The following is a 27,918-nucleotide window of genomic DNA, read 5'->3' as shown; positions in this document are numbered from 1 at the left end:
TTGTTCCTTGCTCTCAGGAAGCTTACATTATTTTGGGGTAAAATATATGGGCGCAGATAAGTGAATCTATCATGTATAAAAAGGAAGAAGGCCACGATCAGCTCGGGGTGGAGAAAAATAAGTTAAGGCTCCATGTGAGAGATAGCACTTGAACTGATGCTTGAAGTATGATAGGGAGCAGAAGGGAGCAGGGAATGAATTCCAGGTGTGTGAGAGAGCACAGGCATAGGAGATATACTGCTTCATATGGAAAGCAGCAAGGAAAGCAGTTTGGCTGAAACCTAAGATGTGAAAGTTTAATGATTGCTGCAGTGGAATCCTGGAGCCCAGGAGTAAAGGACTTAAACCTTGAAACAGAGACGTTTGTATTTTGGAAGTAGGAAGCTACTGGAGGTTAGGTATGCAAAGGACTGGAGTATGGAGAAATTGAGGCAGAGAAACCAAACTGAAGGTGGTAGCCCTTCCCCACTGTATAATACTCTTGACACATACCTCAGCATTTTGTGTTTTACTTAGTAATCATTCAGAAATCTTGTATGATCTTAAGTTCTATGGGAGATCCCTTGTTGATGTGAACCTTTCAATACATATTTTGCCTGGCCTGGTTTAATGCTATTTTTTTCTGTAATGAACAAATAATAAGCACAACAGGGTCTTTTATTCTCTATGCTTCTCAGCCAGTTGACATACAAGTTCTTACAAAGAAGATAATATGCAAAAGACTAGCTGCTAATTACTGCAGAGACCATTATCATAGGGATAAGAAGGTGGGTATGAGGGTCAGTAGTTACTGTTGGTTGTCATATTTTTTGAAGTAGTAGGAAAAAGGCCTGGACCTGTAATTTCCCTGGCCTAGGGAACTCCCAGGTGAAGAAACTGCCTCTCTTAATGCACATTGGCAACTTCGTTGCTCTTATAGCCTTAGAGAGGGTTGCCAAGAGCACTAAGAGGTAAAGTAATTGACCCAGAATCACAGAACTAAGATGTGTCAATGGTAGAACTTGAGCCCAGGTCCTCATGGCTGTGAAACTAGCTCTCTAGCCTCCAGACCTTTTTTGTGGTAGTTAAACCATCCAGAAACTCTTCTGTTCTCTTTGGTTTTTCCCCTTTGAGATAACCACTGCTCTTTATGACAACACACAGAAGATCATGAAAGAGAAAATGATTTGTTTGCTCTTTAGTTTGTACTATACTTCTTCTAAAAATCTTTCCCAAGGAATGGAAAGGAATAGTGAAAACCCCAGAGGCATCTAGGTAGATTGAGAGCCAGGTTTGGAGATGGAAGGTCCTAGGTTAAAATTTGGCCATAAACACTTCCTAGCTGATCCCAGGCAAATCACTTAACCCCATTTGCCTAGCCCTTACTACTCTTCTACTTTAGTACTAATACTTATTATTAATTCTAAGACAAAAGGTAAGGGTCAGAAACAAAAGAAAACCTATTTTATGATTGGAACTATAGGAAATGCCAGGACAACTACGTGATGCATTAATAGTAGTCTAACTCCAGATTTGGAATTAGACACATCTTTGAATTCAAATCTGGTCTAAGACATTTATTAGATGTGTGACCCTGGGCAAGTCACTTAACCCTTTTTACCTCTGTTTCTGTATCTGTAAAATGAGCCAGAGAAGAAAATGCCAATTCACTCCAGTGTCTTTGCCAAGAAAGGCCCAAATGGGGTTATTAAGAGTCAGACATGATTGAAAGACTGAACAACAAATAAGCAGTGCTAATGGTTAGAATTCATGAGGCTGATGAAGACCAGAAAAAAAGGAAGAAAGCTGACTCCCCTGGGCAGTAAGAATTCACTTCACTTCAGTTCAGTTCATCAGACATTTATTAGATGTCTTCCATGGCCAAGTTGACAGCTTACCTGCTAAATTCAGTGCTAAATCCTTCCTCTGCATCTTTTGACAAAGTTGACTTTCTCTCCCCACTTAGATATTCTCACTTCCCTTGAATGCTATAGTAATACTTTCTCTAGATTTTCCTCCAGTCTGCTCCCTTTCTAACTTCTTTTGCTGTTACTTCCCCCCTCAAAAACAGACCACCAGAGGCCATGCTTGGGAGGAAGTGAACTACTTAGCTCTGACTTCCATTACACTTATATATAGCTTCATCCTCATCCCACCCTCTCCCTCATCACGTACTCCTTCAAGCACTGAACAAATGCTAATGGTGTGCTAGGCATTCTGTTAATAACCACTGGGGATACATATATTCTTCTTATATAATGAATATTCATTAAATTTCCATCATGCATGAGATACATTCCAATTCCTCATAATATTTGCTATGTTCTTTTACTAAGCTTTATTTTGAAATTTGGCTAGAAATGGTGCCATTTTCCAATTCCTCTCTTTCCTAGAAAATGATCAAATGCTACTACTCCCTTTTCTATTTCTTCAAGCATCTATCTTTTAAAAGTTTAAACATTCGTTTTTCTTGAGGTTGATGATTTTGAGATCTTGGGGAAAAGTTCTCATTTCTTTTCCACAGTTACTTCAAATTGAGCCTTGTCTTTAGTTGACATACATAGCTGGAAGGCTGTTTACAAGTCATCTTCTTGGGAACTGGAAAGAGAAAACATTTCCGCAATTGCAAAAGCTCAGCCACCATCCTTTTGGATGTTGTTTGATTCTTGGGTTTGGCCTTTGCAGATAGAGAAAGTGATTTGCTCCTTTAGTTTCACCGAACATGCAACATGCCCTTTAGGTGGCCAAGGCTTCTCTTAACATGGATGGACCCTGTTGTAATTATATGTTGTTCTTTTTTATATATACTTTGAAAATAGAGCCTGGCTACTTTCTACACTACTTCACCCATGTTCCAGGTCAGGGAACACAAGTCTGTATTCTCCCTGTATGCTGCTTCTGCATCAGATGGCCTTTCCATTGGTCTTTGTAACTGTTTACATTTGATGTAAGAAGTTCTGAGCACTGAATAAATAGCTGGTTCTCCAAATCCATGAATACCCCTGCTGAGCTCACACAAGAAAATAAAAATGTTCAGGCTCTGGTGTCTTGAGAACATGAGTAACCCATCATCACTCTTGGCACCTCCACTTTTTAAGTATAGTTCCTTGGATGTGGCATTCATCAAATTTACTTTATCTTTTTTCTATCCTTTACCTTAATGACAGCATTTTTTCAGTGTTTTCATTTATTTTTCCAAAAAAGAGATTTAAAAAACAACATAAGTCAAACTTTTGGTAGCTTGTAATATGGAATTAACTTTTAACAACAAAACCAATTAAAGCACACATTTACAACTATTTACATTTTAAAAATGAATTCAGACAAAAATATTCAGAACAGTTTCTTAGTTACTCCCTCTCTGTCTGCTTCCTTTCTCTTTGTTTATTCATTTACCTCTGTATTTGCGTGTTCATTTTTATCTTCTGCATAGTTATAGTTGTATCTGTTTTGTGCTGATTCTGTTTTCTTCTCTTCATATATCTTTACAAATTTCCTTATGTTCCTCAAATTTTATCATTTTAATTCAATAGAAGACATAGAGACAGTCAAGTGCTGTGTTAGGAGTCCTGAAGACATGAGTTCAAATTACAATTCTGACAGTTATGACCTCTGACCCTAGGCAAATCAGTTAACCTCTGTGTGCCTTAGACAACTCGTTTACTGTAAAGGGAGGGATTTCTTGCATTCATGGGGCTGATGAGTTCCCTGCATTCATGAACTCACAGATCTTTGAGTGCATATAAAATCTTATTTTGTTGTTCAGCTCTTCAGCAACTGTTGGGTTACTACAGATAACACAAATATTCCTATCTCTGTGATTAGACATTATATATGTGTGTGTATATATATATATGCACACATGCATATGTATACACATTAAGTATACATGCACCCATAATTTCTATTTCAATATAATTTCTTTCTTTATAATAAATGTCTTATGAACTAGTCCAAATATCGAGGTCAAAGAATGTGACTGTATTTGTGACCCTTGTTGGGACCAGATTGCTCCATAAGCAGATTCTCCCAATCTACAATTTCTTCAGTGGCTTATGAGTGTGCCTGTTTCTCCAGGATCCTGCCAAAATTGAGTTTTGTCACTTTCTGTTATTTTTGTTAGTCTAATGGGTGTAAAGTGGGTACATCACAGTTGTTTTAATTTGAATTTCCTTGATTATTAGGTTGAAGAGCCTTTCTAGTAATTGTTTCCAATGTAAGTCTATATATTTCTCTTAGGAGAAACTTTTAAACATTTTGCCTGTAATTACGAAGTCTTTAAATCTTCTAACTTCCTTCAAAACTCAGCGTCTTAAAGTTTATTTTTTAACACTGATTCCAAGATACTCTGTGTTTATTTCTTTGGGAACATCATTTAAGATTAAAACACAATGCTAACTTAACTATGAATCAAACTGGAAAGTTCAACATTATTGATGTTTAAGGTAATTTGGCTAATGTTTATCGTCAGGGCACATTGCTCAAAACTTTTCTCCCTACCCCACCCCAGTAAAGTTTTCTAAGATTTTTTTAAGATTACTTCAATTATATTTGTTTTTAATTTTACATTGTTCAGAACTATTGGGAGTAGAGGAGGAAAATTATTATTTTTTTATTTGAGATTTTTGTTTATTACTCAAAAGAACAAGTTTGGTTTCTACATGAAATTCTAAATATTATTATCATCCCAGACTTTGCATCCCCTTTGTGGGATTGAATAGTTAAATGGGAATTCGTAGCATGAGGAAAAACTGAATTTTGATTATGAATTTTTCTCCTTAAGTAAGGACTATAATTCTATAGGTTTGTTTCCTCTAGTAATCTTTTTCTATTTTGAAATTTTAAGAAATACTATATTTCATTTTTATTTTCCATAATTTGTTCTTAACAGACAAATTTGGGCTTCCCTCTGCAGTTAGCAAGATGCTTTTCTTTTATTAGCCTTGTATAGAGACCCCCAATTCTGGATTTAACCTTAACAGTTTGATAGGCTAGAGCTGATGGGAATAAAGCATCACCTGGGACACAGTCTGACAGCTCTGACTTAATAGTTAAAAATATAAAGGATGTTGCCCCCACAAGCTGTCAGGGAATTTCCATTTTCTCCAAGAAATCAAAGCCTTAAAACTTATTGCAAGATAAAACCCAAAATTTCCAATCCATATAATTTGGCTCTCTAAAGCTCGGCCTTAAATATTTTGGCTAAAGCATATTTCATTACAGTTTCTTTCATTTTAGTCACATAGAGCCAATCATAAGGGGGGGAAATGATTATTCAAGTATTTTCACATTCATTAGCATTAGAAATCTCCAATAAGAATTGAACTTTTACATTTGTGAAGTGTAGGTGAGAATTATTAAGTCTGAGATATCACTTGGGTAATATCTAACTTTCATCAGATTTAGAGAAACTTGTAGAAGGAATAATAATTAAAATATATGCCTAATCACTGCCTGTCTGTCTGTAGTGCTAATTGCTGTCATTGAAAGACTGAATTGTTTAAAAAAAAAAAGGCATTCTTCATTGAAGCTATCTCTCCTGTATCATTGGGGGCCTATTTTTAGTACCTATAGAAGTCATGATTTTTGAATTTATTAGGAGCTGTGATGAATGATAAAACAAATCATCCATTTACATATCTTGACACTGCTTTGGAGAATACTTATTTCTTACAGGGAAGTGTCACATTGTATATAAAAGCTGGCTAATTGTGTGCTAATCTTCTGCATTATCTAGAATTCTCTGATGTGGGGCTCTATCAGTAGCAATATTAATTTTGTGTATTTCAGATGAATAAAATACCTTATGAAAACCCTACTTCTTTATATTTTCCACAGTCCTACATTGTGTAACTTTGCATTCAGCTGTTAATTAAGATTAGGAGTGCATATTATAGAATAGTTTCTACTTTAAACCGTTAAGCTTTTGTGAAACATGAAAATACTTGGGTTTTTTTTTAATCCATTTTAAATTTTAAAAGAGAGAAATAGCATTTAAGAACATTACTGGATGGTGTGTTTGTTTTCATGTTTTTTTCCACACAGTTCAATAGTTTCATTGATCTACTGTTTCTTACAAAAATCTGCCATGCTTTGTGAACTTCACTTTCTAATCTCATACAGCAACCCTTCCTTTATGTTATTCCTGCTCTCCCTGGTCCCAGAACAGTAGGGTTGCCTTGACAAATCTATTCAAAAGCCATTCCTCGGCCTTTATTGGTGGGGACTGGGGCCTTTGAAATTCTCTCCTCACTGCAACACAGCTGACATCTTCTTCCAGACAGAATGAATTAAGGAAATACAATAAGACACTTGATCTACCAGTCAAGGATCTTTCCACAGTGAGAACGGATTCCATGGTGCACAACTAGAGCAGCAAGCATCTAAAAATACACAATACATGCTTGTTTACTAGAATAGCAATCAACCATTTTTCCAAACATGATTGATGGGATGATTTCTTAAAAATCTGTCTGGAAATTCATGGGTTTTTTTTTTTCCTGAGAATTTAAAAAACAAAGCCATATGAAACTGATCAGGCTTTTAAAAGACTAGACTTTTAGATAAAGATTTATACTGTGTGGAAGGGAGGAATGTAGAGTTTTTCTTTTATTTCATTTATTTGGGCTATAAATCATCACATTCTCTTATAGCTAAATCTTTAAAATGTCACGCTTTGTATCCTAAAACAAATATTTTCAGTTTGCTAGATGGCATTTCTTTTGTACTATTTAGATTTCTGAACAAAGTTGAGTTAAATTCAGTTAGGCCAACTTCTTAAGTGTAAGCATACATTTAGTTGGGGTTTTTTTTTTTGAATCCACGTTAAAATAATAGAACAGAAATTTATTTTTTATTATTCATATTAGATAAATAATTTGTGGTTAAAAAGAGAAAATATAGCATCATTTTCATTATTATGTTTGTTCCTTTGTTTATGACTTCATAGCCAGCCACCTTCACTAACAGCAGACTATATTGTCACTCACTGATTATGTGTCTTCTTAATATGAACACAGGGGTGGCTGAGTTGTTTAGACTACTCTTTTGTATTTGTGATAAACAATTGCTAACTGTTCATAAAGAATTTAAAACTATTTGGAAGATAAAGAAATGCATTTCTAATGATCAGTAATTGAGAAAAATATTAATCTTTGGCTCCCTCCAATTTTTTTTTGCTTTAAATTATTGGTTCATCAGAAAATTGTCTCTGTTACCTTTCAGAACTGTTGTAATTGGGTGTCTAGTTCAGAGCCATTAGATACATCAGTGGAGTCCATGTTGCCTGACTGCCCTCGAGTCTCTGCAGGTAGGTGTACTTAGGCACCTTCTATGGATATATGCATGACTGCTCACATACTTGTATAAATAGCTGCTTTCTTTTTAGCCTTTCTTCTATTTTTAAATATGTAATTTCTTTTAATATTCAGTTTCTAATATTTTCCATGTTCATATATTTTTTATGGTTTTGTACTATACTGTCACAATGGATATCCTCATGTGATTTTTTCCCCCTTTTCCCTTACACAGAAGCTCTTTATTCTTTGGGCCAGAGGAATTTTTTAATTCTCATGATCTCCAAATTTTGGGAAATTAATTGCAATTCAGGCTTAATTTTCCCTTTAAAAATAGAATGTGATATCAAGCAGAGAAATACCTAAACAAAGGGAAAATCATTTTAGTAATATTCATTACAAACCCATGTTCTCCACTAGGGAAATAAGGAAAATTTTAAGTCAGAAATGTTAACAGCTATGTGTTCTCTCTTATAATCATGAAACAATACCATTCTACTTTGTAAATAATAAGAATAATTCTCTATTTTGAATTATTGAATGTAGGATTCAACAGCTTTACATTATTCAGTAATGTGGATGGACAAAAGTTGACAGATGAAAAGGCAGAAAGAATCTCCAAATGTAGGAAGGTGGTATCAAAGCTTGTATTCACACAATATGCACAGACATAAATGATAAAAAAGGCATTTTAAACAGCCCTTTGAGATATATGACAAGGGAGTTTGTATGTGATATAAGTATTGAGTGTAACATACAACAAAGGGTGGCTGCGGCCTGGAGTTGTCAGAGAACCCTCTGTACGGAGTGTTTAGAAATTGAGCAGGGCCTTAAAAGAGAAGTTGAAAGGAGAAGAAAAGAGCACTGTAGGCAGAGGATACAGTGAGCAAAAGTTTCAAGGCAAGAAAGTGTAGGAAGGACTGGGGAGCAGTGAGGAAACCAAACTGGCTGGACCAGAGGGGCTGGAGAGAATCAGTGAGGCCTAAGATAGAGTGCTGTAGTTTCAACTGTAGAGATGTGAGGGGCCTCCCAAGCCATCTCATCCAGCCTCACTTTTGGATTTGGAAATCCCCTGACTCATGATTTAGTGTTCTTTCCATGCTACCACTCATTCAGCTGGGCTGGACTATGGAAGCCGGAGCCTTTAATAATTTATTATAATAACAGTGAGTAGGTAGGGGGCTGATAGGTCATGGGGCACCGTATGATGCTCTTGTCACTGGATAGTTCTAGGTTTCAAATATTAGCATTTCACCACCTGTTTACTTGTGGTTATGTGTGAATTTGGAAGCTGCCACCAGGTTGTGCCTGGCTGACTCCTGGAGATCACAGAGTCAGGTAGGCTTATTCCAAACATAGTAACTCAGAGAGGGCACAACAATATAGTGAAAGCTGGAAGAGAGCTGAGAGACCACCTAGCTCAGCTTCTTCATGGTACAAATGAGGAAACTAAGACCAAGGGAGCTCAAATGCCTTTCTCAGGATCACACAGATAGGAAGTGTCAGAGAAAGGATAACTCTCAATCCAGTCAATTATGGGGTTTTTTTCCCCATAAAAACAAATTTAAAGCAAAACAGCATTTTTTGTCAGAGTTCTTATAAACAACTTAATTCCAGCTTTGTGGCAGGTTAGACCTTTACTTCTTTCCTACAACTTAGTCATGTCAGGTTACTTAATTTGACCTCAACACTTCCCCTAACCTTATTGCAGCTCTTCCATTTAACTGTCCAGTTCCTTTCTGTTTGGGAAATTCATTCTTTGCTCACTGCAATTTTTCCCCTTTCATAAAACTTGACTTAAATAGGAAGAAGGAGATTTCCATTTTCGTGTCTGTGTGTGTGTGTGTGTGTGTGTGTGTGTGTGTGTGTGTGTGTTCTCATTGGATATTCCTTTATTCTCTTTCCAGTAAATAGATTTTCTTTCCATCAAGTCCATTTCACCTACTTAATTTCCTACCCTTTGATATAAAAGTTAGTTTGCATGAAACTCCTTCAGCAAAATCCCTTCAAATCCACATTTTATAAAGGGGCTGTGATTTTTTTCTTCCCAGAACATTTTGAACCATATTTGAACAGTACCATTTAAAAATAAATATATAATTATTTTCCTTAGAGTCCATGAAGGTTTTTCAACAAAGGTTTTAAAACAGAAAAACAGGAGTTTTTTTTTTTAAAAGAATAAGAGCGTTGGTGATTTTTGGAACATAAATCTAATAAGTATGTGAGGAATAAACTGAAAGGGAAAAGACTTGAGTCTTACCAGTTAGGAGGGTAGCTATTAACAATAATCCAAGGGTAACCTGGTCAGAGCCTAGGATAGAGAATGACAGTAAAAGCAGAGATAAAAAGAATGGACATACAAGCCTTTATAAAGAAAAAATAGATAGAATTTGAAGAACAAGAGGTTGTAGGGTGCCTGAAAGAAAGTAGGGAGTCAAATATCTTCAAGCCTCAGTGACTGGGAGAATGAAATGAAAATGTCAAGAAGAGTAGGTAGTTTCAAAGAAAAACAATTGGTTTGGATTTAGACCTACGGTATCTGAGGTGACACATGATATGTCAGTGGAAATATCCAGTACTTATTTGAAGCTTGTGAGGCTGTATGAATCCTTTTGAAATATCTGGATCTCACTGTAGGTATTGCCAAATGAAAAAAAATTCTGAAATTTCCAGACATTTTAGATGGTATCTAAATAATCTAGAACTTTATAGATCCAAAATTATTTGCTCACATAATCTAAAACTTAAAAGGGGCCATACTGATCAAGCAAGTGAAACCACAGTTTTTAAAAGGAACTTAAATATCTTTTTGTCCCCAGTTAAGTAATGTTGAATCAAGTATTTAAGTTCCACTAACCGGGATGCCTGAACTCCATTTAGTTTCTGAGGCAATCAGACAATCAATTAACAATTATTCATTAAGGGCCTTCTTTATGTGAAGAAATTATGCTAGGCACTTGGAATACAAAAATAAAATGGTTTCTGTCTCAAGTTAGCATTTTTGGGGGGAGTGAGAATACATACAAAATATAATAAAATAAATATGAGGTAATCTGGGAGAGAAGGCCAAAAATTTGGAGGTATCAGGAAAATACCATTTGAGCTGAGGGATTCTTAATGGGTAAAAGGGAGGAGGGAGTGCATTTGAGGTGCAGGGGAATAGCCCGTGTAACATTGGAAATTAGAGATGATGCATAATGTGTGAGGAGTAGCAAAAAATCCCATTTTGCTGGGCTACTAAATTTTGGGAAGGGGATCAGTGAGTAAGATCAAAGCTGCAGAACAGATATACTGTTTGACATGGTCAAACAATGTCATGAGAGAACAGAAAGCCAAAAGGATACTTACATTTATCTTTGCTTTTTGAAGCTACCTGTTAGATTTGGTTTTTAACTATACCTGAAAAAAGGCATGGATTGTATTGCTATGATAACAGTGGCCAAGAAAATAAATATGAATCATTTAAATAGGCTACAAGTAGTGGGTTATATGAGATATTAACAACATTTGAAGCTATAAACTTTTAATAGGTATTGGTCCTAAATTAATTTTGGTTTTATTCAATATGCATTCAATTTGTCTGATTTTTCATATGTATATGTAATTTATATTGCATATTTATAGTTTTATATATAAAATATTAAAATTATATGCTTTTAGGTTATTTCTAGAGTATGCTGGTAAATGTTTAGCAACTGGTGCTGCAAAAACATGTGAGTTGCTTTTAAGTTTAATCTTCATTATTAACATTTTCTCCATCACTTGCTTGAGTTTAGACCTTTAACAAAACAAGAAATCAAGCCCTAATTTGAAGCATTTGATAAATTCTAAGTTGTAAAAACTCACAATGAAAATTTAACAATGAACTCTTTCAAGTTAGTGCACCTGACTCTCATATACTCCTGGTTATATGATACTTTTGACTGAAAGTATCATATAAGATATAAATGGGAATTACTGTACATCAATATATTAAGGACCTATGAGTTCATCAGTGTGAGTACCTTCCATCACCATCTCTGCATATTGCTATCTTGGGCTTTGTGAGTTCCTGTAGCCGCCCCACTCCCACCCCAAAAAATCAGTTCCTGGTAACTGCTTTCTGGTGATGAGCCTTCTTGAATTAAGATAACCTCAGATTTCAGCAAAAAAATCCCATCCCTGGGCCTATCCTTGTAGGACCCTCTAGAGCTCTGAACTATACTGGCATTGCTCTCAAGAGCTGCCACACCATCTCTGTCATTCAGTGATTGAGAATAAAGCTTCAGTGAATTATATTGGCAATATTATGTATTTCAAAATTGCATATTTAAATAACTTTGTACATTCTCATTACAGTTATTTTAGTCTGTCTCCCTTCAAATTCCAAAATTTATTTTAGATCTGTGGCTCATAATAACTTCATTTTGTGAATGGCATGAATATTTATTTTAAAAGCACATATAGCAAATTTCTTTAATAGTCCTTAAAATATCATTGTCATTGACTTCTAGTTCTTTTAGAACTTATAGCCTGTTCTTTTAAAGTTTTCATGAATGAAACTATAATTCTTTAATAATCTATAACCATGTGTTAGCATCACTCCTTGTATTTAAATTATGGTTTTCAGCTCAATTGAACAAACTTTATTAAATTCTGGCTGTGTGTGACAGATATACAGGTTAGGTATTTGAATACAACCTTAAAAAAAAATCCTTGTCCTCAAGGAGTTTATGTTCCAGTGGGAAGATATCACATGTACACAGAGAAATGGAAAGATGGTAATTTGAGGAGGATTAGAGCATTCACAATTCAAGGGATAGGGGAGATCAGGGTGGCTTTAATGAAAGAAGGATACATTGCTGGCATGGGAAAGCTTATGCAAATACACAGAAATAGATTATCAAGTATGATGAGAAATGAGTGGTCTTAGTTCGACTGAAAGACAAAGTGTCATCTATGAAAGAGCAACATACAATAATTCTGAAAGACATAGTGTTGCCACATTGTGGAGGGTCTGAAATATTTAGCTCATTGTTATTTTATTCTAAGAAGCCAGAGGAAACTCATAAATATTTTTAAACAGAGATATAACATTTATAGATGTGTGCCTTATGAAGATTATTTTGACAACTGAGTAAAGAATAGATGAGAAAAGGGGAGACTAGAATCAACAAGATCACTTAGGAGTCTACTTAAATGGTCTTCATAGGCAAAAAGTGTTGTGGGCCTAGACTGAAGTAGTAGAATGGAGAAAAAGAGTATATGTGTAAAAGTCAAAACTAATCAAGCATGCAGTCTGAGGGAAAGGGGACAATTAAGGATGATTCAGGGTTACAAAGTATGGATGACTAGGATGGTGAGAGCAGTCCAGAGATAGAAGTTTGATTTGAAATATTTGAAACACCTATGTGTAGATATATCTATCAGGCAGGCATTTCCTAAAGGAAATGGGAGGCAGGGCTGGGACTGGGATCCAACACAAACAGGACCACCAACCCATCAGAGTGGTTGTACCTTTCTTATGGTTCTGAGTCCCCTTTGGAATGGACTCTCTGAGAGTACATTTAATTCCCACAGTCAAGCATTCAGTCAATGGTTATTATTAATGTTTATTAATAATTATCGTTTTCAATAATGATTCATCATTAAATCATTTCATAAGCCCCAACTATGTGCCAGGTGCTATGTGTGCATCAGGTCCTCTGATGGTTCTGAGTGTTCCCTCCTTTTTTTTAAACTCCACCCCAAGCAATTCAAGTTATCTGAGAAACTCTCATGGCTCCAGAGCTGTTCATGGCTCCACTGTGCCAAGATGACAGGGGCTGAGGCCCACCCAACATACGCCTTGCACTTGGAATTTGCACTGCATGCCTTTCAGTTCTTCAGGTTGTAGGAAGCTTAATTCTCTTGGTGTTTCAAGTGTTTCCAGTGTTATAAGACTAAACATACTTGAGGTTTTTTTTTTTAATCCATCCTAAAGATTTTACTTATCTGTTCATGGTTTCTTTGTGGCATTGAGATCATTTAATCTCTTTGTTTCAATTTCTTTACATGTGAAATGGACATAATAATATCTACCTCTTCTTCACAGAAGTATTGAAAAAGATAAATCACATATCTGAGTAAATAGTTTTAGCTTATAAGGAAGAAGACACTACAAAATTCAGGGTCATTGAAGTTCTATATGTTCTCATCAGGAATTTTTAGAATTTGAAATGGTTGTTTACTTGAAAACTATTATTGATTATTTTGTCTTCTTATAAAAAAGATAAATTATTTTGTTATTTTCAGTTATAAATAATAAATAAATGATTTATTTATGTTTTCCCCATATTCCCAGTGGTATTGGTAAGGAGTTGTAAATATTATGCAGAAACTGGGAGCACAGAACAGTGGCAAATATGGTGAAGTAATAAAAATGAAAGCTAGTAATCTGAAGAGAAAAAAATTCAGTAGTACGCGTAACTCTGGAAACAATAAACCTGAAAGAAACATGGAAATAGTAGTGATGGTGAAATTAGATTATGAAATTGTCATATGAAGAACTGCCCCTCCAAAAAAGAAAACCAAACCTAATATAATCTTGGACTGCATATGAAAAGTTATTGCTCCAGGTTGATGGTTCCTTATCTGTATAGAAATATTTATGTAATATCTTTTATATAAATAAATCTAGGAGGAGATAGAAGAGAGGGAGGGAAGGGAAAAAGGAAAAGGAAAAGGAAAGGAGGGGTGGTAAGAGAGAGGGAGATAGATTGATTCATGTAATAAGATACCAAGAAAAATGCTTGAAAGAGTATACAGATGCAAAGGGATAAAGTCTAGACATGTGACTTCATTGGTGTAGGGAGCTTGCAGGTAAGAAAACTTCTCAATGAAAGTCCCTTATCTGCATCTTAAGGTTATAGTTCCCTAAAACTTGCCTTAAAGTCACACAACCAAAAAAATTCAGAGACAAGACTTAAACCCAGATCTTCCTATTTCTAAAGCTAGCTCTAAATCTACTATACCACCCTGCCTCTCCCATTCATAGATAAATAGATAAATAGATATATAGATAGATAAATAGATAGATAGATAGATAGATAGTTGGACTTATTTTAACTAAAAAAATAAAAGAACTGTGATGAAGTAAAAAAGATATAGACTACCACTTTATTCATTTACATGATGTTTTACAGTTCACAAAGCACTTTAAACATAATCTAATTTTTTTCAAAATAGCCCTAAATAATGCAAGTACAATATTATCGTCCCCATTTAACAGATGAAAAAGCAAAGGTCATAGAATTTAAATGACTTTCTTTTCTTTTTTCCTTTTTTAAACTTACCTTCCATCTTGGAACCAATAAGATAGAAGACTGGCAAGGGCTAGGCAGTTGGGGTTAAATGATTTGCCCAGAGTCAGGCAGCTAGGAAGTTTCTAAGTCCTGATCTGAACCCAAGATCTTCAGTTTCTGGGCCTGGCTTTCAATCCACTAAACTACCTAACTGATTTAATGACTTTAAATGACTTTCCCCAAAAGACATGACTAGTCAGTGATCTTTGTTAAAGGTAAAATTTAGGGTTAAGACAATATAATTTTTAGTTGGTCACCAAGGATTTAAATTCTAAATCCCAATGAAATACTTAAGTCAGAATGGAAATTAATGGTGGTTTATTTACAATAGAGGGAAGAAATTAAGGAAATGAGAGAGAGAAAGAGAGAGAGGTGGTTGCCTGGCCTGGTCTGAACCCAGCGGGAGTTCAGAGGCCTCAGCCAAGGGGCCTTCCCAGAAGATTAAATATAGCTGGGCTTCCAATCAGGAGGTCTCACTAAGATGATGGGCCTCCTTGGAGGCTAGTTCCTCCAGAAAGCCAAGGAAAGGGGAGTCAGCCTTAACTTTCACCATGTGATTGTCTCAAGGAAGCAGTCTGAGGTCTCATCCTCGAGTTCCTCCAAGTCAAGTCCACCTCCTCCACCACTAAGTCCCTCTCACAGGAAGTGATGAAAAATATAAAGGCATCTCTTTACATCACTTCCTGTGTCTTACATGTACCAATGGTGACTTAAACATGGCTTTGGATAGCCCAAGGGGTCATCAGTTCTTTCTGATTTGTCACTTGCTAGCACATGCGGGTCATAGACCTTCCCCCCCACACTTAATCCTTAAGTCGGGGTGTATACATGCCTTAGTCAGAAGACTAAGCAGGATGGAGTAAATCTAAAATTCATATCTTACTGGGACTTGAACCCAGGTCTGCTGATTATTATGCCATATTGCTTTGACATATATTTTTATCGAATTTACTATTTATATTGGCTGAATTATTGAAAAATTGCTAAATACATACATCAATTTCTTGCTGAAAATTTCTCCTGAGAAAATGGTAATAGAGGTCTGTTTCTCTTTGTTCTTAATCTCCTACAAAAGCTTTGAATGAAAAATCAACACTAATTACTTTTCAAATGTACTATCATTCAAGTTGTATTATTTAATAAGTTTCAAAACACAGCTTAAACTAATTACTTAATTGGGAACTCTACCTTCTACATTATGTAAAGTGGCCTAACAAATTCAAAGTACAGTAGCATATGTGGAAGTATATGATTCTTGATTATCGAAAATTATGTGTTAGCCTTTTTCTTTGCCATTCAAAAGTACATTTTGGGGGAGGCAGGTGACTCAGTGGATTGAGAGTGGCCTGGATACAGAAAGTTCTAGGTTCAAATATGGCTTCTGGGCAAATCACTTAACCCTAATTGCCTAGCCCTTACTACTCTTCTGCCTTGGAACCAATCCACAATATTGATTCTAAGATGGAAAGTAAGGGCTTAAAAAAAAAAGTGTATGTGTAACATTCTAAATGATGTTTGCACTTGTGAAGTAGCACCTTTCAGATAGTTATTTTGACATAGTTTATAGAATCAGACTATTAACTTTTATTCATCAGTTAACTTAATTGTTCTTTTCCACCTTATATACATTAATGTAAGGGATGACTAAAGTAAAAATTGACCCCTGGCAGTACCAGTTTTTTTAGTGAGTTATTGTAAATAGCTGGAGTGAAGAAATTATAGGCACACTTATGACTGTGATGCATAAAAGTTAGTTTATATACTGTAAGCCTCAAAATTCCTTAGACTTATAAATGTTGGAAATTTCACCATTGGGATATTTCATACTTGGAAAATTTCTTACTGATAGTCTATTGGAATGGGAACCCCATTGGCATGGGAGGTTCCTTCTCTTCCCTTTTTCAGATAACTTTAGGACAGAAACCTTTTACTGAACAATGGAAAGGACTTTGACCTATGCTTAAGCATAGAACAGGAATTTCTTTGAATCATGATTGATTTTAGAATTGATACAATGGAGATACTTGGAATAAATCTCCACCCTATTCAGTCCTAACAGGATTGAGTAAGGGCTGCAGCCTAGATCAAAGATTTAATCATTTGAAAATATGACCTTCAACAGACATGTGCAAAAGCCAGAAACCTCTGGGCGGTCCTGGGTTAAGCTAGAGCCTCCATTGGCACAGGGAAATTGATGAACAGTGATTGGTAGATGGGAGAACTGAGAGGAGGAACTTGGATGGTTTCCTTAAAGATAGGAGGGTCTGGAGACTTGAGGGTGGTGGAGGAGTTTGGTCAGGGTGATTGCGGTGGACTCGGAGAAGCTTGCGCTGAAAGAAGCTGAAGGTGGGGGCCTCTGAGACTGTTTCTCCATTTTGGTCATGTGAGTGATAGGGACTGATCTCTTTTCTTTGCCCCAGCTATCTAAGGGCTTGGGCCTTTTGGCCCAGCCTAAACAGAAGGGGTATTTAAGCCCTATTCCCTTCTCTCCATTTTTCTCTCTCTCTATCTCTAATTCCTTTCTTGCTCCTATTGTAATTAAACTCCAAAAAAGGCTGACGGCTGACTTGAGTTTTTCATTTAGGAATTACATAGCTGAATTCCTTGGCGACCTTAAATTAATATATATCAGTCTTTTAAAGTGATTCCCTTGTCACAATACACTACAAACATGCTGTATGTAACTAAGAGTTTTTCTTATGTATTTTAAATAAAAAGTTATGCCCTTAATTTATTTTGACTTATTTAGTTTTTCAATTAAGAAAGTACATATAACAATTTCAATTAAGAAAGTATATACAAGTACAAATAAGAAAGTACTTATCTCATTCCTGAAATCTTACCCTAACAAAAAAGAAAGAAAGCTCCTGATTATTTGATTTTTTTTTTTTACAGCTTTCAGAACTATTTGGTGAAAAAAAAAACAAAAACATCTGGGAATTGGGCAATAGAGGTGGCAGCTCTCTTTGCTTTTGAATTATCTTCTTCCCTTTAGAGATGGGAGGGGAAAAAAATTCATGGCTAATTGTTTATAAAAAGCTTCATGATGAATAATTAGGTAATGAGGGTTGTATTTACAAGTGGAAATTACAAGCCAAGGTATTTGTCACTATGTACATCATACTGTTGCTACTTGGCTCCTAATTGTACATCCAGATATTCCTTTAATCCTAACATGGGAGTTGAGAATCAGCAGTAGCAAAGGCAGCACATTTCATCTTTAATAATGACTATCTCCTTCTCCCTTTTCATGCATAATTATGTTGTTCCCTTCATCTGTTTTCCACTCTTCCTATTGTCTTTCTACCATCATCATTCTCTTTGCTGTCTATCTTTCTTTCTTCCCTTTTTCCCCAACACCTATTCTTGGGTCTCTCCATCTCTTCCTCTGTGAATCTATTCGTCTCACAGCTCATAGTCTCCATTTAAAGTTTTCTTTTTATTTCTCTTTCATGTAATTCCCTTTTTCCTTCAATTTATGCAATCTTTGCTTTCCCTATTCTATGCAGTCATTTCCTCCTTGTCTTTATGGTTTCCTTTCTGTCACACATTCTCTCCCTCTGGAGAAGTGGTATGGGCTTCCCTCTGGGCCATGTGCTTGCTCCTTATCTATCCTGGAATTTGAAGTGACTAACTGCTTTATCCTAACACCATGCTATATACCCTGGTTGGCATCTTCTAAGGGCAGTCTTGGGGGATTACTATCTCTCTAAACATTGATGACACTGATTTGTAGACATCAGAGCACCACAAATTCAGGAAATCAACTTTTAAAATGTTCCTTAAATACTTCTATAGAGAAATACAAATTATTTTTCAGATTTTGGTAATAAAGAAACAAGTGCAATGAGTATTCTATAGACAAGAAAAAAAAGAGAGAGAGATGTTTCCACTGAGCTCCATGAAAAGGTATCTATCATTTGGGGAATGACTGAACATGTTATATGGTATATGACTATGATGGAACACAATTATGTGAAAGGGTGGTGAGAAATGGTGAAAGGGATGGTTTCAGAGAAACAGTGAAAATCTTAAATGAACTGATACAGAGGGAAGTGAGCAGAACAAGGAAGACATATGACAACAATATGTTAAATACAACTTTGAAGGAATTAAGAACTCTGATCAACACAATGACCAGCTTCAATTCTTAAGAAGTTATGATGAAACATGCTACCTACCTCCTGATAGAGAAATAATAGACTCAAGAGTATATTTTGAGGTGTTTTTGTTGTTGTTGTTCCTGGCTAATGCAAGAATTTATTCTTGTGACTCTATATGTTGGTAAAACAGGCTTTGTTTTTCTTGCTTTCTCAAAGGTGGGGAGACGTGGTAGAAAGGAGAACCGAAAATAAAATAAAATTGAATTTAAAAATTAATTAAATCCTACAGTAAAGTTAAGTATATTCCATGTGGAGGACCAAAAAATGTTATTTTGATTCTACCTGGAATTAAAAGACACTGGTTTTGTTTCAATTTTTTTGATAAAATTTTTCTTTCATTTCTTGAACTTACCATCATCCCTTTTGTAATTCCAAAGCGAAAAGATTATGGTAGGTAATCGAATTTTATAATGACTACTCAATTTTTTAGTATGATATCTAATTTGCTGATATGTGATATTTGTATTTTTCTTTGGAAGGTTGTTTTTGGGGACTTGGGGGATTTTTTTTTTGCAAGCTTTTCCCTCTGTGTTGTTTCTAAAGACATCTCCAACAACAATACCTGTCACCACTAACCTATCTATCATTTTAAACTGGTAAATAGAGAAGTTGAGTTCTGGCCAATTTGCAAATGGTTTGAGCTCTGATAATATGGTAGAATCTGACAGAATTCACAAGGACAACTTCCTTTTGCAGTATTTTCAATCATTTATATTATTATAAATTTGAAAAAAATGAATATTTCCACATATAGTGGTAGTCTCTCGGTTACCGAGAATGACAATTGTCTTTGTGCATTATCATCTATTGATGTACCCTCATGTGGCTTTGAAGTCCAAAGGCTGAGGCACAGAGTTTGTGGCACATGGGGCATGGGATGCTAGTTGTTATGGGAGTTTCTTTGTGCACAATTTCCACATATAAAAAATAGAAAAGAGAAGCACAAATATCTATTACATATACCTTGATCTACATAGTATGAACCACTTGTAAAACAGGAATTCTGAAGCCATCCTGCTTTTCCATGTATCCTTCTGAATTGCCCACTCTTCTTTTTTGTGCATTTCAAAAAAAATGTTTGGGGTAGCTTCTAAAGTATGACAAAATTTGTTTTTTGAACTGGTCAAAAAAGTATGGACTATGTCCTGTAATTGTGCTTTCCTGGATTAGCCAATCTCCATTTTTAAAAGTTACAGACTTTGAAGGTTAGAAAGGAATTCTTTACCTATCTAGTCCAAATCATAAATGAAAGGAACCCCAATTATAACATAATTGCCAAATAATCATCCAGATTTTGCTCAAATATTTCTAAAGAGGGAGAACCCATGGCCTTTGAGGCATGCCATTCCTCTGGGAGACAACTCATTACAATTTTTTTTCCCTGAAGTTTTGCCTAAATTGACCTCTTCGCAACTTCCTCCCATTGAGGATTCTATTCCCTTCTCCACATGACAGTCCTTCTAGTACTTAAGCACAGCTCTCATGTCCTCCCTGAGTCCTCTTTCCTTCAGGGAAAGTATACCCAGCTTCTTCACCAGTAGGAGTACAAAATAGATCCAAGGTACTTTACCTTCCTGTTATCTTTTTCTGGACACTATCCAATTTATCAATTTCTTAAACTGTGATGTCCAGAACTGAACATAATACTCCAGAAGTTTGAGGGCAGAGAACAGCAAAAATGTTTGTTCCCTATTTCTTGAAGTTATGCTTTTCTTTATGCAGTCCAAGATCATCTAGCTTTTTTGACTGTTACATCACACTGTTTACTCACATTAAGCTTCATATCTACTAAAATGCTCAGAACTTTTTTTTAGAATTATAAGGATTAAAATTAAGGGTTTGATTAAACTATATGATTCAAAGTATTATATCTCAAAGACAAAGTGACCTTTAATAGCTTTTCTTTACAGAAGAGGTGGAAAGAGTGAAAGTAGAGAAATACAAAAGGGTAGAGAAGATATTAACCTACTCAGCCATGACTTGTTGACCTTTAACTGGAATTAAATTCCCTTCAGAAGACAGGAAGGGAAAGCCAGCTATTCACTCACCCAAATTCCCTCCAAGAGGCAGGTCAAGACAATGATTCCTGCGGCCAACTTTCTTCTTTGAGCTGACCTTCTTCTTGAAGCTGACTTCCTTCTTGAAGTCAAACTCCTTCTTGAAGCAGACTTCCTTCTTGGAGTCCACTTCGTCCTTTAAGCCCAAAAATTCAAGGCCTTCCCCTTTTCACAGGGGCCAGTCACAGCTTCCAAATTGTCTAGCTCTGCCCAGAGGGCAATGTTTGTGGAAACCAGTTCTCAGGTTCTGAAGGTCAATTTTTCATCAAAAAGGTTCACCATTTCCTGATTGAACAGTGTCTGTGGGTGTGAACTCTTAAAAGAATTCCCAAGTTTCTGATTGAGTTTTTAAAAGGGTGGAACTCTCCAACTATCTTGCTGGCTTCTCATCTGGCACTAAGGGTGTGAATTCACTAAGTGGTTTGCGAGCTCCTCCTAGTTCTAGCTTGTGTTGATTCAATCAAAAGGTAGACAAAGGAGAGTTAATCCTGTCTTCACAATCTAATGAGGTATTTCAAGTTAGTGTTAACTCAAGGATAGACAATAGAAAAAAAGAATTTTCTTTCACAGAATGAGTGTTAGTGAAGCATGTCTGTTCCATATTTTTCTTGGATAGTTGGTTTTTATACCCAATTGTATCTATCTCAATTGAACTTCATCTTATTAGATTCAGCCTAAAGCTGCAGTCTGTCAAGATCTGTTATAAGACTTGTTTTTGTAATCTACCTTTCTAGCTATCCCTTTCAGCTTTGTTTTATCTGCAAAGTAGATGAGCATGCCAGTGAGGCCCTTATCCAAGTTATTGATAAAATTGTAAAATAGCAAAAGAACAGACATAAATCTCTGGAGTACTCCACTGGAGACCTCCTGCCAAGCTAACTTGGAGCCTTTACCAAATGTTCTTTGAGCCTGCCCAGCAAACCAGTTAGAGGTCCATCTGATTTTTATTACCTAATCAATATCTCTACTTCTCCATAATAATGAGTTATTTTATCAAAAGCTCTTTTTAAAAATTCTCTTAATGAACATTTTTTTAAATCTAAATTTTTTCACTCATTTTAGTCATTTCTGAATCTTCATGACCCCATTTGGGTTTTTCTTGGTAAAAATAGAGCAGTAGTTTGCCATTTCCTTCTCCAGCTCATTTTACAGAGATAGAAAATGACACAAACAAGATTGTGACTTGTCTAGGGTCACAAGACTAGTGACTGCCAGAGGCCAGATTTGAATGCAGGAAGATAATAGTCTTCCTCACTCTAGTTTCAACACTCTAACCACTGTGTCCCCTAACTTCCCCCCCAAAAGTCTAAGTTAAATTATATCAATATCATTCCCCTCATCTATTAGTTTAGTAATCTAATTTGAAAAGGGGTGGGGGGGGGGGAGAAGAGGAACAAGAATAGTGTGGTAGAACCTGTTCTTGATGAAATCATATTAAATCGTTGTAATAACCACTTCCCTGTCTATGTTTGACAACCATCTTCCTAATGATCTGGCAAATATCACTTTCCAAAAAGAGCTTACAGTTTAAGAATTCTTCTGTTCATGTCCTTTTTTTGAAAATGGAGACAATCTTTATCTTTATATACTCTTATGCCACTTCTTACATTTGCATGATCTTTCAATTATGACTGACAGTGGCTTAATAGTCACATCTGACATTTCTTTTGGAACACAAGTATGTAATTTGTCTGGGTCACGATACTTGAATTTATCAAAAACAGCAAGCTTCTCCCTTATTATCTTCTTACTTGTCTTAGTTATCAACTCCATTTATCATTTTTATTGTCATTTCCAACACAAAATGTGTTCTTTGCAGAGTAAAGAGAAATAAAATAATTAAAAAGCTTTGCCTCTTCTCTTTTGTTGGATATTATTATCCCAACTAATCCAAGCAAAACTTCTATCTCCTTTTTGATCCTCCTTTTTCTTTCACAGTATCAAAAAAAAAAGAATCCCTTTCCATTGTCTTAGCTTCCCTTAGCCTCAGTTCATTCTGAGCTTTAGCATTTCTGATACTGCTTTTATAGGACAGTGTTATACTCTTATATTCTCTATTACTTGATTTTGCTTTTATTTTCTCTGTGTTAAAAAAATGTGTTGTGTGTAATTACACATATACAATATTATTTTTAAACAAACCTCACATTTCATACTCAAGGGAATTATTTCTTTTATACTCTCAAAATTTCATTCTTGAGCATCTCCCTTTCTTCCTGGACTGACTTCCCTTGAAATATTTTATTCCTTAAGGTCCTATCTGTCTTTCCTTAGAAATATGCTTTGCAAAAATCTAGGGTATATTTAAGGCAATACCTGGAATGATTCTGCCTCCTTCATTTTCTCAGAGCATTTTGAAACACTCCTTTGAATTTATCACATTGTAACATTCATTATAGCCAATTGCCACTTGTAGACAAGTCCTATTTCTTCCCTCCTAGACTACCTGGATTTTATGACAGTGAGTTTCAATAAATTAGACTGTTACATAAGGCAATGAGCTGAAATTTTGAGATGACCTTGTTTATTTATATTGGGTCATGGTTTTCTTTGTGTTTTGCCAATGTTTAGGAGACATAGAAAACCAATTCCCAAAAGATAATTTAGATTTTTATTCATATTTCTGTTTCCAATAAATTATCACCAGGGAAATTAACATAGTTTCTTGATTTATGGCTGATGGTAACCACACCTTTGCCACATAGTCCCTAGGGAAAAGTAATTACATTTAAAGTAAGACATCCTTAATTTTAGTCAGCAAGCACAACTAATTAAATGTAACATAGTGGGAAAAAAATACCTAAGGAATTCTAAAACACATTTTGTGTTTTGTTTTGGCACCCACAGAGAGGCATGACTATTATAGTTTAGGACTTTGCAGCATTACTCTTATGAATACTAATAATCTCCCACTAATATGCATGGCTTTCCCTCAACTCCAAGACAATGTCTAAAACCGTGAAAGAATTCCTCATGACTAGCATAAAGGTTCACATTATGCCAGTTTAGTAATGATTCTTATGACTTGTTTGACTTCCTTGGGTTATTTTTAAATGTTCAATTCCATTTGATAATGCTTATTATCATTAATGTTTTTTCATATGCCTACTATACGCAAGGCATTATTACTGTTACCAGAAGTGGAATGATGAGATTAGACATAGTTCTAGCTGTCAAGAAATATACATTCTAGAAGGGGGAAATAAGGCATGCCTCCAAATGACATTTGACTATAATGAATGTTGGAATGTGATCTAGGCAAAAGAGAGCACCAAACAAGGTGATCAGAAAAACTAGAGGAGCTTTCCTAGCAGGACATATGCCTCCCTCCTAAACAGCACCTACAAACCATTTTCGTAAAAGGAGATATCAAAGAAGCAGCAAATCCTCTTTGGACCAAAGTTCAAACTGCACCCCTTAAATCCTTTTGTTCAATGACAGGATCACAGGAATCCAGGTAGAGCACACAGTTGGGAAAATCAGGAATAGAAGTACTTCTCTCCAGAGACAGGGAGAGAAGCTCCTTCCATGCTACTTGGATAGTTATGAAGAAAAGTTCTTGTTTCTCCAAGAATGAGGAGATGCGTAGACTGACCAACTATAATTTTTACCTTATATATGGAGAAAAATAATAATGGCTTCTATATCTACTTAATTCTCTATATAAATGAGTTCATTTATATTATCTAATGCTAACCTCCCAACAACCCTATAAGATGAGTTCTTTTGTGTTGCTTCAGTCATATCTTACTCTTTGTGACCCAATTTGTCAAAAAGTCATAGCAAAGGCACTGAAGTGGTTTGCTGTTTCCTTCTCTAGCTCATTTTACAGATGAGGAAATTAAAGCAAACAGGATTAAATAACATGCCCAGAGTCACCCAGCTAATGTCTGAGGCCTAATTTGAACTCAGCTCTTACTGACTCCACACTCAGTGCTCTATCCATCCTACAACCTAGTTGCCCCATAAGATGGTGTAAAGATGAAAATTTGGGGGAAACTGAGGCAGGTAGAAATTAGTTTCTCTCTGCAAGGAGTATTATATTTTTATGATGTTTATTAAAGATTAAGAGCTTAAGAAAATACAAGTAAGAGAAGCACGTGCTAGGTGGGCCAAGAGGCCCATTTTAACCTCACCTACATCATGAAAGAGCCCTCTGCTTGCAAGTGGAAACAGGAAAAAAGACCCCAGTAGCCTTTACAACCAAGTTAAATACCCCCAATCAATCTCTCTCTCTCTCTCTCTCTCTCTCTCCCTCTCCCCCCACCCCAGGTGAGGTTACAAGGCATTCTGGGAGCCAGAGCAAGCACTTATGGGGTTTGGAGTCCAGAGTTCAAGTCTCCATTTTTACATTGGATAGTAGATCTTTCAATTATAACTAACAAAGAAAGAAACCGAGATTCAGAGAAATTAAATCCCAAGGTCACAGAACTACTATGTAAAACTGAGACTTGAACCAAGTTTCCATGTCTCCATGTCCAAACCTCTTTCCACTTTACCCTGTTGCCATGTGGAGAAAGAAAGAGTTAGCAATAAGAATGATTTGAAGATGGTTCTGTGGGACTTCATCCTGACCTTTCTTCTTTCTTTAATACTGTAACAGGACCATAAGTAACTGCTAAGCTGCCCAAATGAATTAAAGAGAGCTCATATTTATTTAGGTGGTAGTTTCAGTTTGGCAAAGCTCTCTTGTCTCAAGACTCTGTGAAGCAAGTAGTGTTAGATATTACTTTTCTGATTTGAAGGCCATGATCATGCTGTCACATCATTGTCAGGACTTGGTGCTTAAACCCAAGTCTTCTGACTTTGTCTAGTGTTTATAATCTGTACTCTCTGTCCATGTGGAGTAGAAAGCTATATTCATCCTAGCCATCAAGTTCAATGCTTGTATTTGTAGAGATGTTAAATAATGATAAATACTAGCTAGAGTTTCTATAGCACTTTAAGGTTTGCACAGCATTTTACATCTTTGATCTCCTTAGATCTAGTCTACAACCCTAAAAAAGTAGGTGGTGGTTTTTTTTTTAAATTACATTTTATGAGACAGATGGGCAATGTTTTAAGATTTAACATCTTTTTACCATCTCTCTCCTATTCTTGAACCCTGGGCCACCAAGATATTTTCAGCATAGCTGGTTGGGATAAGAGATGCGGCTGCTCACACTGCTTCGATGAACTGATACTTCTTGTGATGTGGAGGACCATCTGCCTTGCCATTGCATCTCATGGTGCTCCAAAGCTTTATTGACCTGCCATTGAACTGTAAAGACTCTGTGGCCTTGCCATCAACCATAGGACTTTGGAGTCTTTACAGCTGCATCACTGTTGAACTCTATTTTATGTGTCTCCATGCTCTGTTAAAGTACGAATTAAAGAACTCTTGCTTTTTCTATCTGTAGTCCCAGCACTTGACAATGGGTATTTTTTTTTCATTCATTCAAGATAACTAAAGTGTTCTTTTTATGCAGATAATCCTCAAGCAGCATCAGGGACAATCTGAGTTCAAATCTTCCTTTTGGCACTCATAGTTAAAGTCTTTTAATCTCTCCGAGTCTCAATGTTGCAACCCTAAAATAGGGATAATACCTGTAATACCTATCTCATAAACTTCTGTAAGGATCAAATTGGGTAGTTTATTTAAAACATTCTGGTATTTTGTTCCTCCTTTCTGATCTCCCAGATCTCCTCATCTTTTCCTACTCAATATAGTTTTATTTTTTTCTCCTTCTAATTCTTCATGCCACTTCCCTTAACCAATTTCTTAACTACTCCTAGAAATCTGTTTAATGTGCATTCAATTAAAATGATATTGCTTACTCATTCTGAACTTGTTCTTTTATTTCTTTTTTGGGAAATGGGTTTGTAAGGAACTTCTAGAATTCATCATTTCCTTCTTACTGTATGTGTGTGATTTTAATCCTGGCATCATATAAGAGAAATAACAAAATTCTTGAGCTCAAATTAAGGAGGAAAATTCTATGTAGGCAGACAAAATATAAAATATCCTCTTTGAAAGTTCATGGAGTAATAGCTTAAAACCCAATTTTTGGATTTTATTTAATTTCATTTAATCCATTTTTGAGGCAGGGACTGTCTCCGCCCCCCCCCCTTTATCTTCAGCACTGTGCCTGATCCATAGTAGGTGCTTAATAAGTGTTTGTTGATTGATTAAAATCCCATCACTGGCTATGATTGCCTTGGGGATAGTTTTATATATGTATATATATATATATATATATATATATATATATATATACACTATATATATTAGATAACTAGCTCTTCAGTATTGTAATTTTCTAAAAATCAAGTTAAAATTTAGAAAATACTTAATTGCCTTTTGCATTTGGACTGGCTGAGTAAACTGTTGAAAGTATTAACTGTTAACACAATTGGCAGTTTTCAAGCCAGAGAAATTTAAGTTTGAACATAAGCCTTCTGCTCAGAAAGGGAACTGTGAAGAAGCTGTTAAGCTGCTTTTTAAGATGTTTAAAGTCATAGTAAAGAAATATTAAGAAGCCTTTTATTTGATGAACTCAACAAATTTATTATTATTAGTTTCCAAAAGTAAGAACATTTATACTATGCAGGCTCTTCATCTTTTGAATTTAGATGAAATTATTATTATTAGAAAATTTCTATATTATATTTTTATTGAATGCTATTTCTTTTTTTTTTTAATAAATGCTTTTGTTCCTAGTTGGTGACTAATAGTTTGCTTTGTTTCTCATTCAGTCATGTCTAATTCTTTCTTTATGACCTCATGGCCCTTCTGTCTTCCACTATCTTTCAAAGTCTGTCCAAGTTCAGATTCATTGTTTCCATCTATCCATCTTATCCTCTGACCTCCTCTTCTCTTTTTACCTTCAGTCTTTCCCAACATCAGAGTCTTTTTGAATGAGTCCTGACTTCTCTTTACATGACCAAGGTATTTAAGCTTCAGTATTCCATTGAGTATTCCAGTGAAGAGTCTAAATTAATTTCTTTTAAGTATTGACTGTTTTTGGCTCTTTCCTATCCAAGGATCTCTTGAAAGTTTTCTCTTGCACCACTATTTGAAACCATCAGTTCTGCTCCACTCAACTTTCCTTATAGGCCAATT

General features: G+C 35.5%; 1 protein-coding gene across 25 annotated transcripts in view; it reads left to right on the top strand.

Annotated features, from left to right (window-relative positions):
• FAM172A (family with sequence similarity 172 member A) overlaps positions 1-27,918 on the top strand; it is a 560,458-nt gene that overhangs the window by 400,837 nt on the left and 131,703 nt on the right. For 19 of the 25 annotated variants that reach the window (XM_007487306.3, XM_056824657.1, XM_007487298.3 and 16 more), the window contains one exon: positions 7,204-7,288. In XM_007487306.3, the coding sequence (XP_007487368.1) occupies positions 7,204-7,288 (85 nt within the window). Of the gene's footprint in view, positions 1-7,203; positions 7,289-10,934; positions 10,988-25,933; positions 26,215-27,918 lie in introns of those variants that run through there. The other 6 variants (XR_008917892.1, XM_056824649.1, XM_056824648.1 and 3 more) reach the window with 3 other exon arrangements.

Source organism: Monodelphis domestica, chromosome 3 (genome assembly GCF_027887165.1).
Source record: "Monodelphis domestica isolate mMonDom1 chromosome 3, mMonDom1.pri, whole genome shotgun sequence".
Lineage (NCBI taxonomy): Eukaryota > Metazoa > Chordata > Mammalia > Didelphimorphia > Didelphidae > Monodelphis > Monodelphis domestica.
This window is presented reverse-complemented; position numbering and strand designations above follow the sequence as displayed.